The 19371-nt window shown below is 39.8% G+C and overlaps 1 protein-coding gene across 2 annotated transcripts in view; it reads left to right on the forward strand.

Moving 5' to 3' along the window:
* Positions 1 to 8888, forward strand: part of mtbp (MDM2 binding protein) — a 30324-nt gene extending 21436 nt beyond the window's left edge. For both annotated transcript variants that reach the window (XM_051407856.1, XM_051407855.1), the window contains exons 15-23: positions 1392 to 1485; positions 1569 to 1727; positions 2237 to 2332; positions 2521 to 2784; positions 2950 to 3113; positions 4151 to 4263; positions 6971 to 7084; positions 8098 to 8163; positions 8250 to 8888. In XM_051407856.1, the coding sequence (XP_051263816.1) occupies positions 1392 to 1485; positions 1569 to 1727; positions 2237 to 2332; positions 2521 to 2784; positions 2950 to 3113; positions 4151 to 4263; positions 6971 to 7084; positions 8098 to 8163; positions 8250 to 8288 (1109 nt within the window). In that variant the 3' untranslated portion in view covers positions 8289 to 8888. The remainder of the gene's footprint in view (positions 1 to 1391; positions 1486 to 1568; positions 1728 to 2236; positions 2333 to 2520; positions 2785 to 2949; positions 3114 to 4150; positions 4264 to 6970; positions 7085 to 8097; positions 8164 to 8249) is intronic.
* The last annotated feature ends 10483 nt before the right edge of the window (positions 8889 to 19371 follow it).

The following is a 19371-nucleotide window of genomic DNA, read 5'->3' on the forward strand; positions in this document are numbered from 1 at the left end:
TGGACCAGAACAGCTTCTAGTTCGACCGTGGAGCAAGGAAATGTCAAATAAGAGACTTGGGATGTACCCCAAGTGGGAAACATTGTTGTCATCAGAATTTCCAGATCCCAAGATCCCTGAGTATATGATACTGGGGACCTAATAATAGTTATGCATATGTAATGCTCATTGTAATCAAATTATCATGTTAATTTGTCTTAGATTATTCAGCAAATCTAAAGATATACCCAGAATGAATAGTACAACAAAAATCTCACAAGAACACTGACGTCTGTTCATCCATTTACCAACACACAGTTTGCCTGTGAATTGTTACACAGCAGTGAATGAGTATTCACTTCACGCACATTCACAGGATGACAGTTTTAGGAAATGATGCCAGCTAATAACGCGCAAATAAATCGCAAGCAATAAAACAAGTCCCAGCCTGCAGCTAGAGCTCAATGTGCATAGTGAGGATGGCGCTGGTTTTAAAAAAAATGTAGCCGTGGGGCTAATAGACCTGCATGTTGAGCAGTTTTCCTGTCACATATGCCGTGACATTATTTAATGTTGTGACAGTGTCTGCACAACATTGTCTGTCATAATGTTTATTGTCTAATTCTAATGTATAGACTGGAATAGACCAACACCACTATCATCAAAAGTAGCACTAATCTAAAACCATAATGACATAATGCCTTTGTGTGTATCCTCCCGATTTCATGTTCTACACCATTTACATGTGTTTAGCTCTCCAGGACCTCACATAAAGCATATGCTTGAATTACAGAAGAACTGAGCCAGTAAGCTTCAAAAGCAGAGGTGATGATCGGTGTAAACATGTAAAAACATACATTCTAAAGTGCTAATCAAGTTATTTTTTCCCGTTGCCCTTGCCCACTCTCTGCTCTGGAATATGGAATGTCGTTTACAGCAATAAACTACTCCTGCAGTCCATTAGGAATGTCTTTTGCATTTTTGTATTTGCATCGCCTGAAGGTGTAAATGACTCTGTGTGGGCTGTCAAACCGCTGGCGGTCTCTTCGTATAACACACTTAACAACCTCAGGCCATTGCTGTGCATGAAACACCCTCATATCATTGGGGAACCTGCTGTATATAGCTTAGTCACATTTTTGTCCTTCTTGATCTAACATACAATCTTTCTGTCCAGTGGGGATGTTTTGTCTGCCAAGAGTTCAGTGTGTTGACATGGCTCAAGTGAATGTAGTGATAACTCTTGCAATCCATCATACGGTATATTGTGCCTATACCTACGCCACGTACCGGGCAGTTTCTCCACTGTTCTGTAATATAATGCCACCTTGCGGATGACTCCTGACAAAGCTTTCCTTTAATCAGAGGGAACGACAACTCTGACCAGCTAAGCCTTGTTGTTGTTGTTGTAGGTTTTCAGACCGTTTCCAACCTGCAATCTGACTGGCCCGAGAGGAGCGTCCTCCACAACTTAGAGAACCTGCAGAGGAGGCGACAGAAGAGGAGGTAAATGAGATTTAAATAGACACATGAAAACTTTGAGTTCTTAATATACTGTACTTGATTAATGTAATTATGTGTGTCTTTAGATTTGGTCTGTTAGGTGCAGGCTCCAGTGACAGTCTCCTGGGTCCTAAAGACAGTCAAAAAGGCTCCACTGCTTTATTGGATGCCAAAGAACTTCTAAAATACTTCACATCTGATGGCCTGCCTGTTGGGGAGCTACAACCACTGGCTATCAATAGAGGGTAGGTTCAGTCATGTTTTCTCGCTCCATGCTGAGTCTTACTTTAATATGAAACTTTAGATATCACTTGTTGGCCAAAGTGAGCACTTACTGAACCTTATGTGTGCATATACTGTAACTAGGCCTTCACACAGGGCATACACATACACGTATGTCAACGGTATCTGTGTTGGTGTAGGATTATTCTGAAGGACAGTTAATGAGGCCATAATGTGGATTTGATTATGATCATTAGCCTGCTACAGAGAGCTTACAACCTTTCTAGAAAAAAATATGGAGTTGGATTGAACTAAATGTTATTCTGGAGCAGAGCAGTCATCAGTTAGCTCTAATAATTCTGTCAGGCCAAACTGTGTGTGTGTTTTAATTAGTGAAATTTGTGTTTGTGGTTTAATGAAGAGACAGATATATTTTCTTTGACAAACTGTTTACTTGTTTCTCCTCCCTCTCTTTGTCACTCTCTTTCCCCCACCCCTCCTCTCTCGTTCGTCTCGTTCTCTTTCTATTCAGTAATAATGTGTTTCAGTTGTCACCAGACCTCTCTCCCAGGAGAGTCAGCCAGATGCCCTTCAACAAAGCATCAGCCTCACATTACCATGGCATAGAGTAAGTTTCTATAAAGTATACAGCATCTATTCAGCTACAGTAGCTGCTATAATACAGTGCAGGCAGCTGTTGAAAATGTATTATGCTCAGTAAAAGCTCTGGCAGTAACCAGACACATCAGTTAATTCATTCTTTATTTATTTTTATTACAGTTTTTAATTTTTAATCTGTTTTATTTGTTCATCAAGGTTCTGCCTGGACAATTTACGGTCTTTGGACCGGGACCAGGCCTTTGTAAAACTCCAGTCCCGTCTGATTCGCTACGAGACCCAAACCACCTGCTCGAAGGAGCCCTGTGCTCTCCCCTTCGCCCTCAGCCCCGCCCCCTCTCCTGCAGTAATGTCAGAATCAGGAAGTGTGCCTGACGGGGAGACTCTGCAGAACGCTGATGTAGCAAGGCTCAAGCGCAGGCCGTGGGACACAGACGTCATTGGAGGTCATCCTCGCAAGAGGTATGATGATGGTGTGCGTTGCTCCCGGTCAGCAACAAGAAAGTATATGAATGGATGGATACATTGATGGGTGGATGTTGGGGTTGTAGGTGGGGTATGTGGAAGGTCAAGTGGTTAAGTGTTAGTAATGTTTATCATGTTTGTGTGTTTGTCTGAATCATCCAGGCTGGTGAAGTCAGAGAGCAGTGACTCCCTCTGTTCTCAGAGCAGTGGCAGCAGTGGGACACACCCTGCCATTAGGTCTCTACGACAACAGCCGAGCAGATCCCAATCCACCTCCTCGTCCAATAGTCCTGCTTCTTCTTCAGCAGCAAGACGGACATCCTCAGGTACAATAAAAACACTCTTAAATGGGGACTGGTGATCCTGATAGAAACGTCACTCTCAGTTTGTTCTAGTTAAGCGCACAGGTGCTAGAACAGGCAAATGTGCACACCATTTCTTAGAAAGTTTAGTACATTTATCAGATTAATTGTTTGGGGCCAAACTCATCATAGGTGTGCTACTAGTAAAACTAAATCAAATTACACACAGAGCAGCAAATATGCATAACCAACAGTCGTATAGACATAAAGTAGTGTTGATGTGGAATTGTGCAGAATGAAATAAAAAAATTTTTAAAATCCTTTTCCTTAAAGGACCATTGTGTAGGATTTAGTGGCATCTAGCACTGAAGTTGCCGATTGTAACCAACCAACTAACTAGCACCAGTGTTTGGTTTGTCCTTTCAATTCTTATTTTCAGGCGAGTATACACTAAGTAAGTAAGATAGACTAAATAGAAGAACTCAATTTGACAACAAGGGCACAGGACCAGTCTTTCTGTGTCCATGAATTCATGACTTAACCTTTGTGTATGTAGTGAGAACAAGAAGGCCTGACGAGACGCTACGAACACAATTGATCCGCAAACTTTTCCTCAACATTTATATCCATAACCAATTAAAATCATCAAATATAATAATAAACTGTATTTTTATAGTATACTTTCTATTTTAATATTAAATAAATGTATTCTTCTGAAATGAGATTATAGCATCAAAAAGCTACCAATTATGCTATCCAGTTATCACTTACAGATCATCTCATATTAGAAAGGATTTGCAAATTATGTTCTCCTTATTTCCGTATATTTTCAGTATCTCTTTTGGAAAATGTCACAATTTTACCGCCCTTCAATACCATTTGAAATGTAACAAATAAATGAATTCTGGCTCTAGTGACTATTTACAGGAGAGCCTAAGTAAAAGACCATGTTTTTGTTTTTTTTAAACTTCTTTTAATTCTCATTCTATTCGGACATGCTAAGGATTTGTTCTGCCATGGTGGCAATGTCTTATTGTTCCTTTCTCCATATTACTACCCAGGTTTGGTGACTCTTCCCTCTGCTGACAAACCTAAACCTCAACAGCAGAAGACACATCATGAACAAACAGAGGACAAAACAGCCAAAGAGTCACGCTCACAGAAACACAACAGGGTGAGTATTTGTGTGTGTCTGTGTGTGTCTGTGTGTGTCTGTGTGTGTCTGTGTGTGTGTGTGTGTGTGTGTGTGTGTCTTATTTTGGAAGGGATGAAAACCTTATGTAATTGTTATCGTCAAGTTATGCTTCAAGAATACGTGCAGCTTCCCCTCTTGAAAGAGATTGATGCACCTACCCAAAAGTTTTTAAATGGATTCCACTCAAGGACCAAACAGCTTTTTTCTCCTTTTATTTTGATAGTTCAGTTAAATAGTTCCATTAGTTTATTTAATCATGGTGAAAAACCTTTTGAATAGAAAAAGAAAACAGAAAAATAAAAATATATATGCATAAATGCTATTCAAAATTATTGCAAATAAGCAACAGAAAAATATACACATTTGTGAATTAATTATAAATAAAGCTATCACTGGTATCATAACTCTCGGCTAAACATCAGGTAATGTTTGTATGTTGTTGTATTTTAACATGAAGCATTTATTTATTTAAATTGATGTTGAATTATGTAGTCCTTTTAAACAACCCTCATAACAGTGTAGGTAAAAGCTTACGCAATTAACTACCATTCATAGTTTTATCATTTATTATTTCACCATGTTTGTGACCAAAAGTATAAGCAATCACTTTCTATCACCATTCCCCACACTAAACACTTAAATTTGCCGCGTGGCATAAAGCTAGTGCTAACCCAAACTGGTGGCAGCAGTGATCTTTGCCAAGGAAACAGTCTCTCAAATTATTTTAAAGTTCAGCATCCTACCGGCTGCCTCTTCGGACCTTAAAACAGCATTTTCTCTCATCTCAGCAAGGTGTTTGTAAGCACAGCGCTTGTTTACTTCTGCTCCGCTCTAACTAAATAATAAAAAATAAACGTTGGAGGCAAGTGCTCATCTGTCAAGGTCAAGCTCGTTTCACACAAGTTCACAAGAAGAATGAAGAACACACAGTATCAGTAGGAATCATAGGAAAACTATGGCTTATTACAACTTTGGTTTTATTTTAATAGCTCTGGCCCTTCTGTCTGTTATGATTAGGAATGGTAATAGGTCATTGCCATGCTTTTTCATCATTGTAAATATATTATCATCATCATCATCATCTTTCCTCAAAAACCACAATTAGAGCTGGAATATAGTGAAAGAAACTCACACAGTTTGCCTTGGATTTCATACCTAATAAACTGTAAATTGAGTGATATACTGCAAATCTGTTGGACTCCACATTAGATACACTTACACAGCATAAACAACCAGAGAAAGAACATAAAGTGCATGTTCTTGACGCAGCAGGTTTCCTCTTTGTTATTCATGTAAAATGCATGCGCCCACCCACTTCACGTTACATTTCTGTGGAGCTTGCGCCCAACATGTGAGGGCTGAGTCCTTGCTGATTGTTCCGTTTCTGAACCCATCAGTGCTCCAGTAGGTCACCAAACTAATGTTAGCATTGCCTCAGTATCTAGAGCTAAACGGATAAGGAGCCTGGTTTGCTGGCCTGCTGTGGTCACTCTGCCCCTGTTTGATGGGTAAAAAGGCAAACCCTTGTGACTAACAAAATAAAACTGCTAATGAAGGCAAGAGCATTGTGTTGTGTTCCCAGTGCCATCTGAAAACAACTATAATGGCAGTAGTTTAAATTATTTCACCACAGTAATATAGTAAAACTGTTGTACTGGCACACTCATTATGACATACTTTAAGCACATTTTTAGTGATTTTGCGACGGCTAAACAAGATCTCAGCTACTTTGGTGAGTGAAATGTTATCAAAACCCGTAGAGGAGAATGGCCGGTGCCAGTTCCTGTAATATTCACCTGTTTAGCAATGACTTTAACAGTGGCAGACAGACACACAACAAAACACATTTGCAGTCTTTCTATTACAGATGAGAGTTGTGCGACAGTTCCAGCAGAGATAAATGTTTTTACGTTTTGCATGTGATCGCTGTGAACGTGTGGGCTGCATGACAATGTCATGGCAGAATCACTTTAACAACTATATACCATTATCAGATCGCCCGCTGCCTGCCTCTACAGACACACACGCACACTATTCGCTCTCTCCTTGGCGTATTGGTACAGTGTGCACAATGACAGAAACATACGTGGATACATGCACACACACCTACTCCCACACCTACACGCCGTTTCCCTCTGTCCCACGTACAGCTCACAATCTGCATGCCGACCTTGACTTGTTCTGATTTGTGATTACTATGCAAACAGGCTTATCATCCAAACCCAAGTATAAGAAAGAACAGTTGGTCCTATTCAGAAATAATGATAGCAGTTTATTCGGGACAGAGATTAAAAGCTGCCTTTCTACTCCTCATGAGACTGAGTGGCACAGATGATTCCTCAAAATAATTTATGGTGTTTCTTCAGCACAGTTGCTGTGACAAGATTAAAGGCAGATCTATTTATTTCAGGAATGTCTTGTCCCCGTCGACGCTACCAGTAAAATATTTGTATGTTTGTACATTGCAAGTTCACACTGCAAACGTAGAGGCGTGCTGTTCTGTGCGAGGACGTCCCCCAAAGTCAAGACACTTTGACATCCCTTCCTTTTTAAAAAGAGAGCCGTGCTAAAATTAGTCTCTCTGAACCACGTTAGTGTCAGGTGCTTGGGGAGTAAACAAAACTATATTTAAGGTTTTCACAATTGTGCTAACATGGAATTGTTTGTGTGTCTTTTGTGTCCTCAGATGCTGCTGGATGTAGTAGCTAAAACACTCAAACAGCACGGGATCACTGCCGAGCATGAGTGCTCTGAGGCCTGCAGCAAAAGGCTGTTTGATATCTCAAAATTCTATCTCAAGGTTAGTCTTTTTCTCTGCCCGCACACAGTCAGCACTGTCCTCTCTTTATTTATTTTCTATGCTTCTATGCATCCAGGCCTTGTACTGCAATTTTTGACCATATGTTGTGTTTTGTTAATAGTTGCAACAAATTAGCACAATAATAGGAACAATTTGAAAAGACCATTTGTCTGTTATGCAGTTTTTGCCAATATCTCGCCTTGTAAATTGTAATCAGGTGTTTTTGTTTGATGAAATATAAACATTGAGGAAAAACGGCCTAACTTGCCAGCAGCGGTGAAAGAAGTACTCACGTCCTTTAGTTAAGTAAAAGTAGCAGTACAACAATGTAAAAGTACTCTGAAAAACAATATAATAAAACCAATTTGGCTCTGTTTTTCTGAATTAACGAGATGCCTCTCCGCTCTCCATGCCCGGGGACACCTTTCAGCTTCCCTGACCCTAACCCAAATCCTAGAACCGGCCTCCAGCTGGACAGCCTAGAACATGGAGTCGGCCATGGGCACGAACCACCCCGACCTCCCTCCCTACCTGCCTCTGGTTCTCCATTCATGGGCCCGCTGCAGCTCGCTAGAGCCTGTGTCATGGCTGGAGACCCAGTGTTAGGGCCATTGGGTCAGGGTTAGAGGGTTGAGAGTCCTATGGGTCCACTGGAACATGCTAGAGACGGTTATAGGATTATGAGAAGTCGTTGATTCAGGAAAACAGAGCAGTTTTTTTTATTCTTCCATAGTGAAGAAGGATCAAGTAGCAGAATAAAGTAAATAAAGTATCTCAAACTTATACTTGCGTGCAGTACTTGATTAATGTTCTTGGTTGCTTTCCACCACTGTTTTCTGGTAATGCTTAATCTGCTGCTTGACTACACCATCTTACTCTGTTCTACCTAAATCCTCTCTTCAATGTGACAATGTGTTCAGCTGTTTGGTTTTATGATGTAAAGCCCACGTGAGTATACCTTTTTATATAGTGTCAGTGTGAGTGATCCTCCTCTTCTGTTTGCGTGATCCCAGGATCTGAAGACATCTCGGGGTCTCCATGACGAGATGAAGAAGGCAGCCGGCAGCAATGTCAAACAGGTAACGCCAGCAAACACCAGTGATTCTCCACTTAGTTTAGTTCTCCCAAACCTGAACCTGCTAAAGATTATTTTTTGTTATTGTAGGTGATTGCCTGGGTGTTGGAGAAGACATCAAAGAAGTAAAGATGGTCTTGAAGAATAAGTGGAAAAAAAGTCTTCTTTTTATTTATGATTTTTTTCCCTCAGTAAAAGAGGCATCTACCTTTTTTTAAGCTGGATGTTGTCACACTTCCATTTATAGGAGTGTTTGCCTTTTAAGCCTAAAAGATTAGTTTTAAATTGTTACATTGAGCCTGTTTTAATGAAAGTAATCCTTTATTTAATTTTATCGTTTCTTTCACTAAGGCGTTCATAAAGCGACATATCATTTTTTCAGATGTATCATGTTTGGTTTTTTTTTAGTTTGTGTTTATTCTGATATACTCACACTGCTCCAGAGCCCTGAAACAGAACAACGGAAGAAACTGAGACAAAATCGACATAGTTCCCTCTGCTCTGGCTGCAGTCACTGAGAGGCCACAAGGGCTTTGACGTTGGCTTCAGATTGCAGTTGTCTTTTCTTTGTAGCTGATTTCAAACGTGATTTTAAATCCTATCACTTGTTCATTCTGTTTAAGAATAAGTTGAATATTATAAGAATTTAATGGCCTTATGAACATACATATTTTATCTTTGTGTTTCACATTTTACTGCTTGTAACACAATAAAGTGTTTTTGAATCTTCTTCTGTGCACTGTGTGCCTTCCTGATTAACACCTGGGCCAGGGGAAAGTGTGTGTGTGTTTAGAAAAAATGAGAGTATGTGAGCAGGGTGTGTGGTCTCAAGAAATATGTATTACATTATCAGTGCTGACGGCTAACAGCCCTGTCTCGATGTTATTCAGACAGTGACAACAAAGCCACGAGCAGTGCAGCACATTATGCAGCGCTGATTATCACCGACAGTCAGATTTGTCACATTTGTTGTCAGTACAGACTGATCAGGAGCTGCTAAGACTTATGAATCCCTGTGAATGAGATACAACACTCGCAGCCAGTCGTTTCACTACTGGCACCATGTTGTCCTTTCCAAGTGGAGTTGGCTACAGGTTTCTGGCAAAAACATTCTCTCTCATGCCAAGACAACATAAAATCTACTTTTTTGTGTGAAGTTGAACCTAACAAAAAGCTTCAGTTTCACAGAAGTGGGTAATTTCATTCTGACTTGGCATTACATTACCTGGATGAATAAGATAACTCCACTACACTATATTACTATGCGTGAGAAGCAAATTTCAGCTTAGCCAAACACGTGAGGATAGCTGGTGGACTGTTCAATGAGCAGCAATAACTTGTGTTTTGGTACTTTGTGGTCTAATGTAACACTATGTTACAGATCTGTAATTTCTTAATTAATTTAATTAATTAATGTGAACAGTATTCACTGACTGAAAGACTGTCCGGTTATTCAGCAATTTATCTGAAATACATAAATGCAAGTTTACCAATTGAACAATTCAATTCAATTCAATTTTATTTGTATAGCGCCAATTCATAACAGAAGTTATCTCAGGACACTTTTCAAATAGAGCAGGTCTAGACCGAACTCCTTATAACATTATTTACAGAGACCCAACAGTACCACCATGAGCAAGCACTTGGCGACAAGGGCAAGGAAAAACTGCCTGTTAAAAGGCAGAAACCTAGGACAGATCCTTCGGCTCTAGATGGGTGGTCGTCTGTCTCAACCAGTTGGGGTGAGAGAGAGAGAGACAGACAGACAGACACTCTTTCTGTTTTTTTCAAATTACATTTTTCAAGAAACATCTTGGAAAAGATTGGGAAATGGCTTGTACATGTACAGTAGATACTCACTTTCATGTGGCTGTCATATGTCAGTAAAAGTCTACTGACCAGTTAGTCTACTAAAGTGATGTAACTAAATATAAAAATATAGTAAAAGTGACAGTATGTTGAACATTACTGCTACCGTCTAGTCAGCTGATAACTGAAAATCAACATTAGCAATCCAAATGTAGTGTGTCTGTGTTTTTCATAGCAGCAATACTGTTTGTAGGCATTAAAGGGCAATTAAGATGCACAACCTGACATTTATAGTGTGCAAGTTTTTGTGGGAATGGACTGAGAGTGTATCCATCAGTGTGTGGGAGCACCACTGAATGTCAGGATGAGTGCAGATAATGAAAGTGTATTATCCGCATGTGCTGGTTGTGTCACAGGGGACCAACAGAAGAGATAATACAGTTTACATTATGCCTCATGCATCTGCGTCACACACAAAATCCTTGGAAGAAAATAACCAGAAAAGGTGAATACTTTGTGGCTGTGCAGAGGAGAAGGCACCAAATGTTACCACTTATCACAAGTCCTTGGTATAAAGTGATAAGGGCAATGTAGCATTAGTCTCCTAGAAATAAGACCAAAAAAAATTTTTGTTACTCATTTATGATGACAAAACACAAAACTGGAGCTCAAGGATTTCTTGAACAAATCCCCAACCAAGTATTACAGGATGTATTATGTTGTTGTAGTATATATTGTTTCTTGGTTTTAATCCCAAGACCCTAAATGATTTACAGACATGTTCTGTGGGCCCATTAAATGAACACGGCAACAATGAGATGAGTTGGCCATCTGTTGTCGCTGCTGCTTGTTGTTATGTTATTAATGTCCGTGGGAGGTTCTTGCTCCAGGGACTTGAGGTTTGTCTTCTGACTAATGGGGGGGATGAGAAAATGAAAGTGAAGAAGAAAGATGGGAGAAATAGATTTATACAATTAAAGTAGAAAGAGAGAAAAATATGTAATATAACAGTTTTATTAGAAAAACTCAAGGTGTGAAGTATTTTCAGCCCACTTACCACCTTGTTGCCAGTTTGCCAGGGGAAACAATTTAATCTGTGTGTGTGGGGAGGAAAGCAGAACATCTGTCTTCATGACAACAGGTGTAAAAGCCTAATTCAGCGTTTAAGTGTATTTCTTCAGATCAGAGCTAATTCGTACAGTATGGAGTTAGCTTGTTGTGTAAGCCTTGCAGGGAACCCATCCATCTTTCAGTGCAACCACAAACCAACAAAAGCTTTAAATTCCTTCCTAGGCGTAAGTATAGTGAAGTCTGGTTTGTGTTAGCACAAGAGATTCAACATTTTCTAAAACCTGCCAATGCCTTAAATTCACTGATTGTGGAATGTTTTGCTAAAAGCAGGGATTTATTTAATATTTTCCAAACATGGTCATGTGTTATCTTCATTTTTACTTTTAAAAAAATCCAGAATTTCCAGGGAACCTTTCTTGTTGGTCACTGCATATACCAAAAACATGAATCACAAATTAATCCATTTCCAATTATCCAGTCATTAAACCCTACAAATTGTCTGAAATGTAACAGGACCTTGGTGTCCTCAATGGTAGCTACCTCCTTGCAACTTATATAACTTGTATATTTATGTGTGGTTTGATGGAGTATAATTTGCAACAATCAGTGCTCAGAGTGTTGCAATAGGAGACTTGGACAGGCACGGACGCTTCCTACATTATAATCAGAAGGACCTGCTGTAGTCTTGAGGCAGCCATGTTAACGTTTGGTTTCACGTATAAGAAACACTTTGAGAGCGATGATTGATACTCCAGCCTATACCTTTACTGAACTGTTATGAGCTGGAAGTTAAAAGAAACTCAAGTCCCTAGAGAAAGGAGCTGCCACAGACTGCTGCGTTTGTACATTTTATAGAACAGTAATTAGTGCTGAACAGACTATAGGAAGCCACAGTGAGCAACTGTGCACGAGTGTGTGTGTGTGTGTCAGTATGGGTAGGAGGCTGATTTTGTACGGGGGCAACGGTGTGTGACAGTGCTCATTTTGGTGACAAAAACAGTGATGCAAAAATACCCATCAACAAACGTTTTATAAGACTTGATGAAAACGAGGAGCCATTAAGTTGAAATTACAATCATGATTGCCGCCTGCACAGCCAGACACCATCTGTGCCAAAACTTTCTTCTGAGAGATGATACTGGACCAGCCTGCCCGTGACCAGACATGACTTTGGGGCCAGCGTAGTATCTCCTACACCCTTGGATGGCTGAGCTGTATTCAGATGGTTGCAATCTGCAACTTCACCACTGGATGCCACTAAATCCTAAACACTGGTCCTTTTTATTTATTTAAATTTAAGCCTCGCTTTGTCCAAAAATCTGCCTGTAGACACATCAGACCTCAGTTATCAACACATTATCTTGCTTGTTTAAGTGTAAAAAATGACTACCTTCTCTTAACCTCAGACAGAGGGTGTTCATATTCGACTGAGAGATATGAGAATGGTATTGATCTCTATCAATCTCCCTGCAAGAAAGTGACCAAGTGGATTTCCAAAAATGTGTTTTGTAGTTATAGTAACTTTGATCAGTTGTTTTAGGCAAGTGTAAGTTAGTTAGTAATTGTTAGTTCATTTAGTTAGTTCTACTAATTGCAGTATAAGAAGTGTTTTAGGGCATTATGAGAGGAATTTTGGTATGTTTGAGACAGGTAATGCGTGTTACCAAAAATGCTGTAGTTATAAAATACACTGAAGAGAGCTTTGAGGGGGATCCAAAACATAGAAGTTGCAATTGCTGCAAATCCAAAACAATGAGCCGAGTGATGCCGAAACCCTCTGCAGAGCTAAAGGGGAACTGCCGAATTGGAGATTATTCTCTGTGCATTTATCACTACAAACACTGCATTTTACACAGTCATTTGATCTATTGTTAATATAAAGATTTTGATTAGTGCAGCTTTAATGTAATAATTATCTTCTTCTGCATAAATAATAAAGCCTCTTTCTTCTGGGTTTCCCCATTTACATCTGTTAAATCACCCAAAGCTCCTTTTGAAGCATATTACTGCAGCGCATCCTGTCATTGTCACAGTAAGAGTGTAATGATTTGCTTTGTAATCTTGTCATCCCGTTTCTCTTGCATGTGTATGTGCTCTCTCTCTGTGTCAGATCAGGTGTCATCTCTCTCTGAGGTGTTTTGTCTTTTGTCATCTCTTCCTCCCTCCCTCCCTCCCTCCCACTTTTCATATGTTATACAAATTTTAGTAGTTCACATGTGAGAATGACCTGGATTTTAAATGAACCCCAGGCATGCTCCTGGTCCCTGCTAGTAGGAAGGCATCCTCTTACAAGTACACAGGTCTATTTAAAATCCTGCTCTTCTGATCAAATAATCTTGTTATGAAATGATGTTCCAAAAAGTTACTACTAAGTAGTTTTTAACCAGTTATATGACATATTAAGCAAACAAGACCATCAGAAAGAACATTGGCTATTTCTATACAGTTATTCTTAATGCCTGTCACTGGGTCCACATCAGATGAACGATGTACGGCACACAGACAGTGCCTATGTTCACATTTTCCCAGGCAGAGTTTTGCAGTGAGTACTCGATAGAAGGAAGCAAGAGGAGATTTTTAAAAAGTTTTCTTTCTCTTCTTTTTTCTCTTTATTTTTGATGTCATATTTTGTAGTTATGGTGGATACTGGGGCGGGATCAGCAAAAAGAAAAAGAAACAATTTGACCAAAAAAAAGTTAAAAGTGACAGTGATTGAGCACAGGCAAAAACAAAAGTCAACCTTGATTGGTCATTCAACAGATTGTGGGATTTGAAAGGATTCAAAACCAATCCTGAATTGGCCCTCTTCATCCTAGACAGGTATTGTGTCTATGCCTACGGCTGTTAGCATGCACCTTAGCCTATCATGTAAATGGCAGTGTACAGTCCTTAAAGGAGCTATATGTTGCAGTGGACATTACTTACACTGTTTTAAGCTACAACGCTACTTATTACTGGGGAATGTTGATAACTTTTGCTTTCTCGATAATTACTATTACCAAGCAACCAAATCTCATCCTCCAATCATCATATTACAGTTATCATCCTGAAAACAGCTGTGTCAAAAACAAAAATAGTCTTAAAGGTCCAGTGTGTAACACTGAGGAGGATCTAATGGCAGAAATGGAATATAATATTCATAGGTATGTTTTTATTATTGTATCATCGCCTGAATGTAGGAATCGTTCGTTATGTTTTTATACCTTAGAATGAGTAGTTTTTACCTCCAGACGCCACAGGTCGCCGTCTGCCATGTTGAACCACCATGTTTCTACAGTAGCCCAGAATGACAAACCAAACACAGACACCAAATACAGACACGAGTGGTGTTCAGGCAGTTGCAATCTGCAGCTTTACTGCTAGATGCCACTAAATCCTACACACTGGTCCTTTGAAAAATAAGTTGTGTCTTTCTTTCATTTGCTTCCAAAACAAACACATGCACTAGCCATATCAAGACCTGTACGTCACAAGGTGGTGGAAAAACTACCACTTTTGTCCACGGGGGCCACACAAAATTAAAATTCTAGTGGCTTTAAACTAAACAGAATGTCACCTTTTCAAACTCCCACTGGTACTATTTGCATGACAGCATGCTGTACCCGTGGGATCCATTCACATGTGCAACAAAGCAAAGAACACATGCAAATTTTTTACACATTAATCTATCCCTGTGCTTCACAGGATGTTCACAGGACAGAGGAGAACACAAAGAACACTCTACCAGTGTGTGTGTGTGTGTGTGTGTGTGTGTGTGTGTGTGTGTGTGTGTGTGTGTGTGTGTTTTTTTTTTTTGGGGGGGGGGGGGGGGGGGTTTTTTTTTTTTTTTTTGTTGTTGTTTTTTTTTTTTTTTATTATTTTTTTTTTTTTTCCTCCCTCCCTGCCCCCCCCCCCTCCCCTCTCCCCCCCTTTCTTTTTTTTTTTAGGTTCCCGGGGGTGGTTTTTTTTTTTTCCGGGGGGGAGAGAAAAAAGGAGAAAAAAGGGGGGGGCACAAGGGTCTCTTCCTCACTGTCAAAGACAGTGAAAGGGTAGGTTGGGTATAGTCAGTGGGAGTACATAGTTTCATGATTTGAGGCAACATATGTGTATAGGATATGTGCGGGTGGTTGTTTTTGAGCGTAACAGAGCTTGAAGTACAGCGCTTGTTAAGTGGGAGGGTCACAGCAGCGACATCACCTCACAAGCATGCCGCCATCTGTCCTGTAAATGGTGTTAGACACTGTGTCGCCCTGTCTGTGCGTTGCAGAGAGGGTTATCCTCTTCTTGTCTATTAACAGATAATAATAGGGACAGAGTGAGGAGGTGACCCAGTTTCTTTACCTTGCTGCACCTACATAGTGCACTGTTGTTTTACAGATTCATTGTGAATGTTCTCACCCAGTCTCACTTAACACATCAGAGACCAGTTGTGTCTCAGTTATCAACTACCACATTTGACACGCAGCATGATCAATAGCCACACTGGTTACTCTTACAACTAGCAGAAAGTGGCATTTTAAAGCCATTATGTAAAGGTATCTTTACTCCCTTATTAATAATTTGTGCTTGTATGTTTTAGAAATTAGTTTTACAGTACTCTCCTTGAACCAAATTTTCCCAAAGGGATTAATGCAGTAGTATTTCTTCATCATCATCTGTTTTAGACCACACACACACACACACACACACACACACACACTTGCTCCCCGGTCCCCACACTCCTGCATTGTGCCAATGTACCAGATGCCTGAACTCTTCAGTAAAGTTTTATGAATCCAAGTCCAGTCTCAGTGTCCCAACCCAGCATTCCATATCAGCCAGCTAAATCCTTCATTAGGAAGGAAGTGAAGCATCTCATGTATGGGGACCTACTCTCTTCTGATTGGCTTGCAGACGTAGGGTTCCCAGACATGAGGTCCAGTTGGACTTTCTTGGTAATTAGCTTAAAAGTAGTTTAATATTCATACACACAGTACAGATTAAACAAAGGAGATATACAGTAACAGATATACATACATCTTGAAAGGCTGCCTCACATGGTGACAAAGGCCTAGTTATTTTTACTACTTTTAAAAATACTATAATCTATTTAGCTCCTGGTAAACACCTAAGTGAGTTTGTTGCAGATTGCACTTCGTGCAGCAGGTTTGACGAAAACCCCATTTTGACAGAAATATGTATAACATTTTAAAAAGAGCACTGCCAAGAAAAGGGGGCAAAGACTTAAGACACACTGCGGTCCAACCTGTTTCCTGCATGTGACTGGTAATTAAACATAGTAAAGCACGAAAGAAAAATATGCTGTCAGCAAAGTACCCTGCTGACGTGTTAAAATAGTAAAAGTACTGATCTTTTTTTCCCCTCATCTCTGTAAAAATCCCCTTGTTACAAATGACTAACCTCCGTCTTCTTGGCATCTTCCTCCTCTGCAGTAAAATTAAGTTCCATTCTCTTAACTCTCTTACGTGTATGAATGAAAGCAACTACCTCTTGAGTTGACATAAGCTAAGTGAAATAATAGGAAAGTAGCCTGAGAAACGGAGAGTTAAATGGCAGCTCACACTTATCTGAAATGCCTCAGTACATTTGTTTATACACATACTAATATTAGTCTTACTAGTATAACATAGCCTGAATAAGAATAAACCTAAGAGCACTAAACTGTGAAGAGGGCATTTTTTAAGATAAAAATAGCCTATTTAGTGAACATGCCAAGCTGAGTTTACAGAATATATTGTGATCTGAGAAAACAGTTGGCTAATTAAAATGTAAAGTGTCATGTCAACACTATGTCAGTCATACAAATAATTAAAAGAAATGTCCTACATTTAATGCAGAATGTCAGTACAAGTCAGCAGTAGGGTCAAGTTGGACGGTTAAATAAACATTTTGAGAAATACACTTATTTGCTTAGAGAAAGATGAAAAGATTAATACTGATATGTGTCTGTTAAATGGTAACCCCCAGCAGTTAGCTTAGTTCAGCACCAAGACTGGAAACAGGGAAACGGCTAGCCTGGCTCCGTCCAAAGGTAACAAACTCTTCCCATCAGCGCCTCTAAAGCTCACTGATAGATTAACATGTTATGTCTTGTTCGTTTAATCTGTACAAAGACAGAAAGTGTAAAAGCGACAATTTGCCATTTGTTACGGGAGTTAGATGCCAGACTATTTCTTGGCTGGCAGCAGTAACACTCTGGAGTCTCTGCTGGTTGCCGGGCTGCTGCTGCTGCGACACACAGAGCCAAACTTGCTTTCTCTCCATATTTAAGGGACAAGTATGAAATCTTTGCATCTAACACTTCATCAGAAAGGGATATGTAAGCTTATTTCCCAAAATGTTGAACTATTCCTATAACACACTACATCAAGGGGGAATCAAGTTTGTGTTAGGGGCAAACAGCATTTTGAATAAAAATCAGGGAATGTAAAGAATTAGATGGTTGAGTTCAAGCAAACCAAATAGAAATTATCAATGGCCTGAATTAGTCATTTTCTTTTTTAAAGCTTTTTATTTTGCCTTAAAGGTACGTTAATCAATATTTTTATGTTACAGTGCATTAAATGACAAAAGCTAAATGTGAAAAGTGTTGTTTAGAGTAACCTTACACTACCTGTCCAGCACCGAACGCTACACAGACAAAGTTAGCGACTAGCTGGTGAACATAGTGGAGACCAAAACAGAGCGAAAAGAGAGGGAATATTTAACGTGCATTTGTTGGGTGGTCAAAAACACGACTCCAAACTAATGTTGCTCTGTGTCTGCCTGATATGCATTAAAAATAGTTAGTAATAGTTTCAACTTTATATGATGACAATATGTCAGTTTGTGCTAGCTACTTGGTTAAAATGTGAAGCATAGTGACTTCAAGTCAGTGCATGAGAATTATGTATGTACACCTGCAGACAGCTGGATAGAGAGTGACAACTTTTTAGGCATGATTTGCAAGTTGATTCAGGAAATTGACTCACTGTGGTCGTCTGCAGCCCTGTGCCACAATAAAGGGGCACCTCAGACATTCTCGTGTTATTTCAACCACTAAAAACTGCATTATGAGCTTCATGAAGCATATCACATTGAAAGAAAGGTTTAGTGTACCTTGACTGAGAACTTGAGTAAGCCTATACGTATTTGGTTAGAATGAGGAAGATGAAGATATTTCAGACGAGACAGCACAGTTCTGAGGATTTGTGTGTGATGCTTGACTAGTAGAGTGAGGACCACCTGCACTGTGCATCAGGCTGTTGTGCTATCTGGACTATGACAGCATATAATGTTGGTCTGCTGCAGTAGCTGAGAGGTTTTTGTAAAAAGGAAATTATTAATTTCCCCCATGCTATGCGAGAACAATGCAGTAGTGACATGGGTTTGATGACTTGATCCTCATTTCAATCCAGGTCTGGAGTGTGTCCCCTCCTTATCAAACATGCTCTATATTCATGAGAAACCACAGACATCAGTGTTGTCGAGTGTTTTATCTGTATTTCTGTAATTTATAACTACTTTGGATTTAAGTTTTACTTTCTGTTTAGTTTGGTTGCTCTGTTCTTGCTTGTTTTCTAACTGAGAATCAAGACTCCTTTGTTTGTTGGAAGGATAAAGAGAGAGAGAGAGAGAGAGAGAGAGAGAGAGAGAGAGAGAGAGAGAGAGAGAGAGAGAGAGAGAGATTAGGTCTAAATGAAAACATGCATGATTTTTGAACAAGTATTTGAACCCAGAAAACAGAGTTCTTCTTGTAATGGGTGACCCCGCCTCCCTTCCAGTACCAGTACTGTTCTGGCATGAAGAGGACAATTTACAATCATGAAATGGACAATTGTTTCCAACAAATGATTGTGAAATATTAAATGCATTTTCATTTTAAGCCTCCTCCTTTTCATTTTGCCCACCCTGTTTCTCTCCCTCCTCCATTACAGACATAATTTTTATGTAAACTGAGTACAGGCCACACACTCACACTCACACTCACACTCACACGCACACACACACACACACACACACACACACACACACACACACACACACACACACACACAGTCCACAACCTGTGAGGACCTGCCACAGCTGAGGAATGCAACAAGAGACTGAGCCAAGAGAAAAAGCTATTCATTCAGAGCCCCTTTTGGACTCACACACACACAAACAAACAACTTTAACAGAATGTATTTGCATGTCATAGAGTGCCACTGTGTGCACATGAGCACAACTCTGGACATGTATTTGCACACGCACGCACACACGCACACGCGCACACGCACACACGCACACACACACACACACAGTTTATGGCTAATGGAAAGTTGACAATCTCTGTCAATATGGCCCTCTACTGTCTCTCACTCTCTCTTAATGA

The sequence above is a fragment of the Dicentrarchus labrax genome, unplaced genomic scaffold (genome assembly GCF_905237075.1).
Source record: "Dicentrarchus labrax unplaced genomic scaffold, dlabrax2021, whole genome shotgun sequence".
NCBI classification, from domain to species: domain Eukaryota; kingdom Metazoa; phylum Chordata; class Actinopteri; family Moronidae; genus Dicentrarchus; species Dicentrarchus labrax.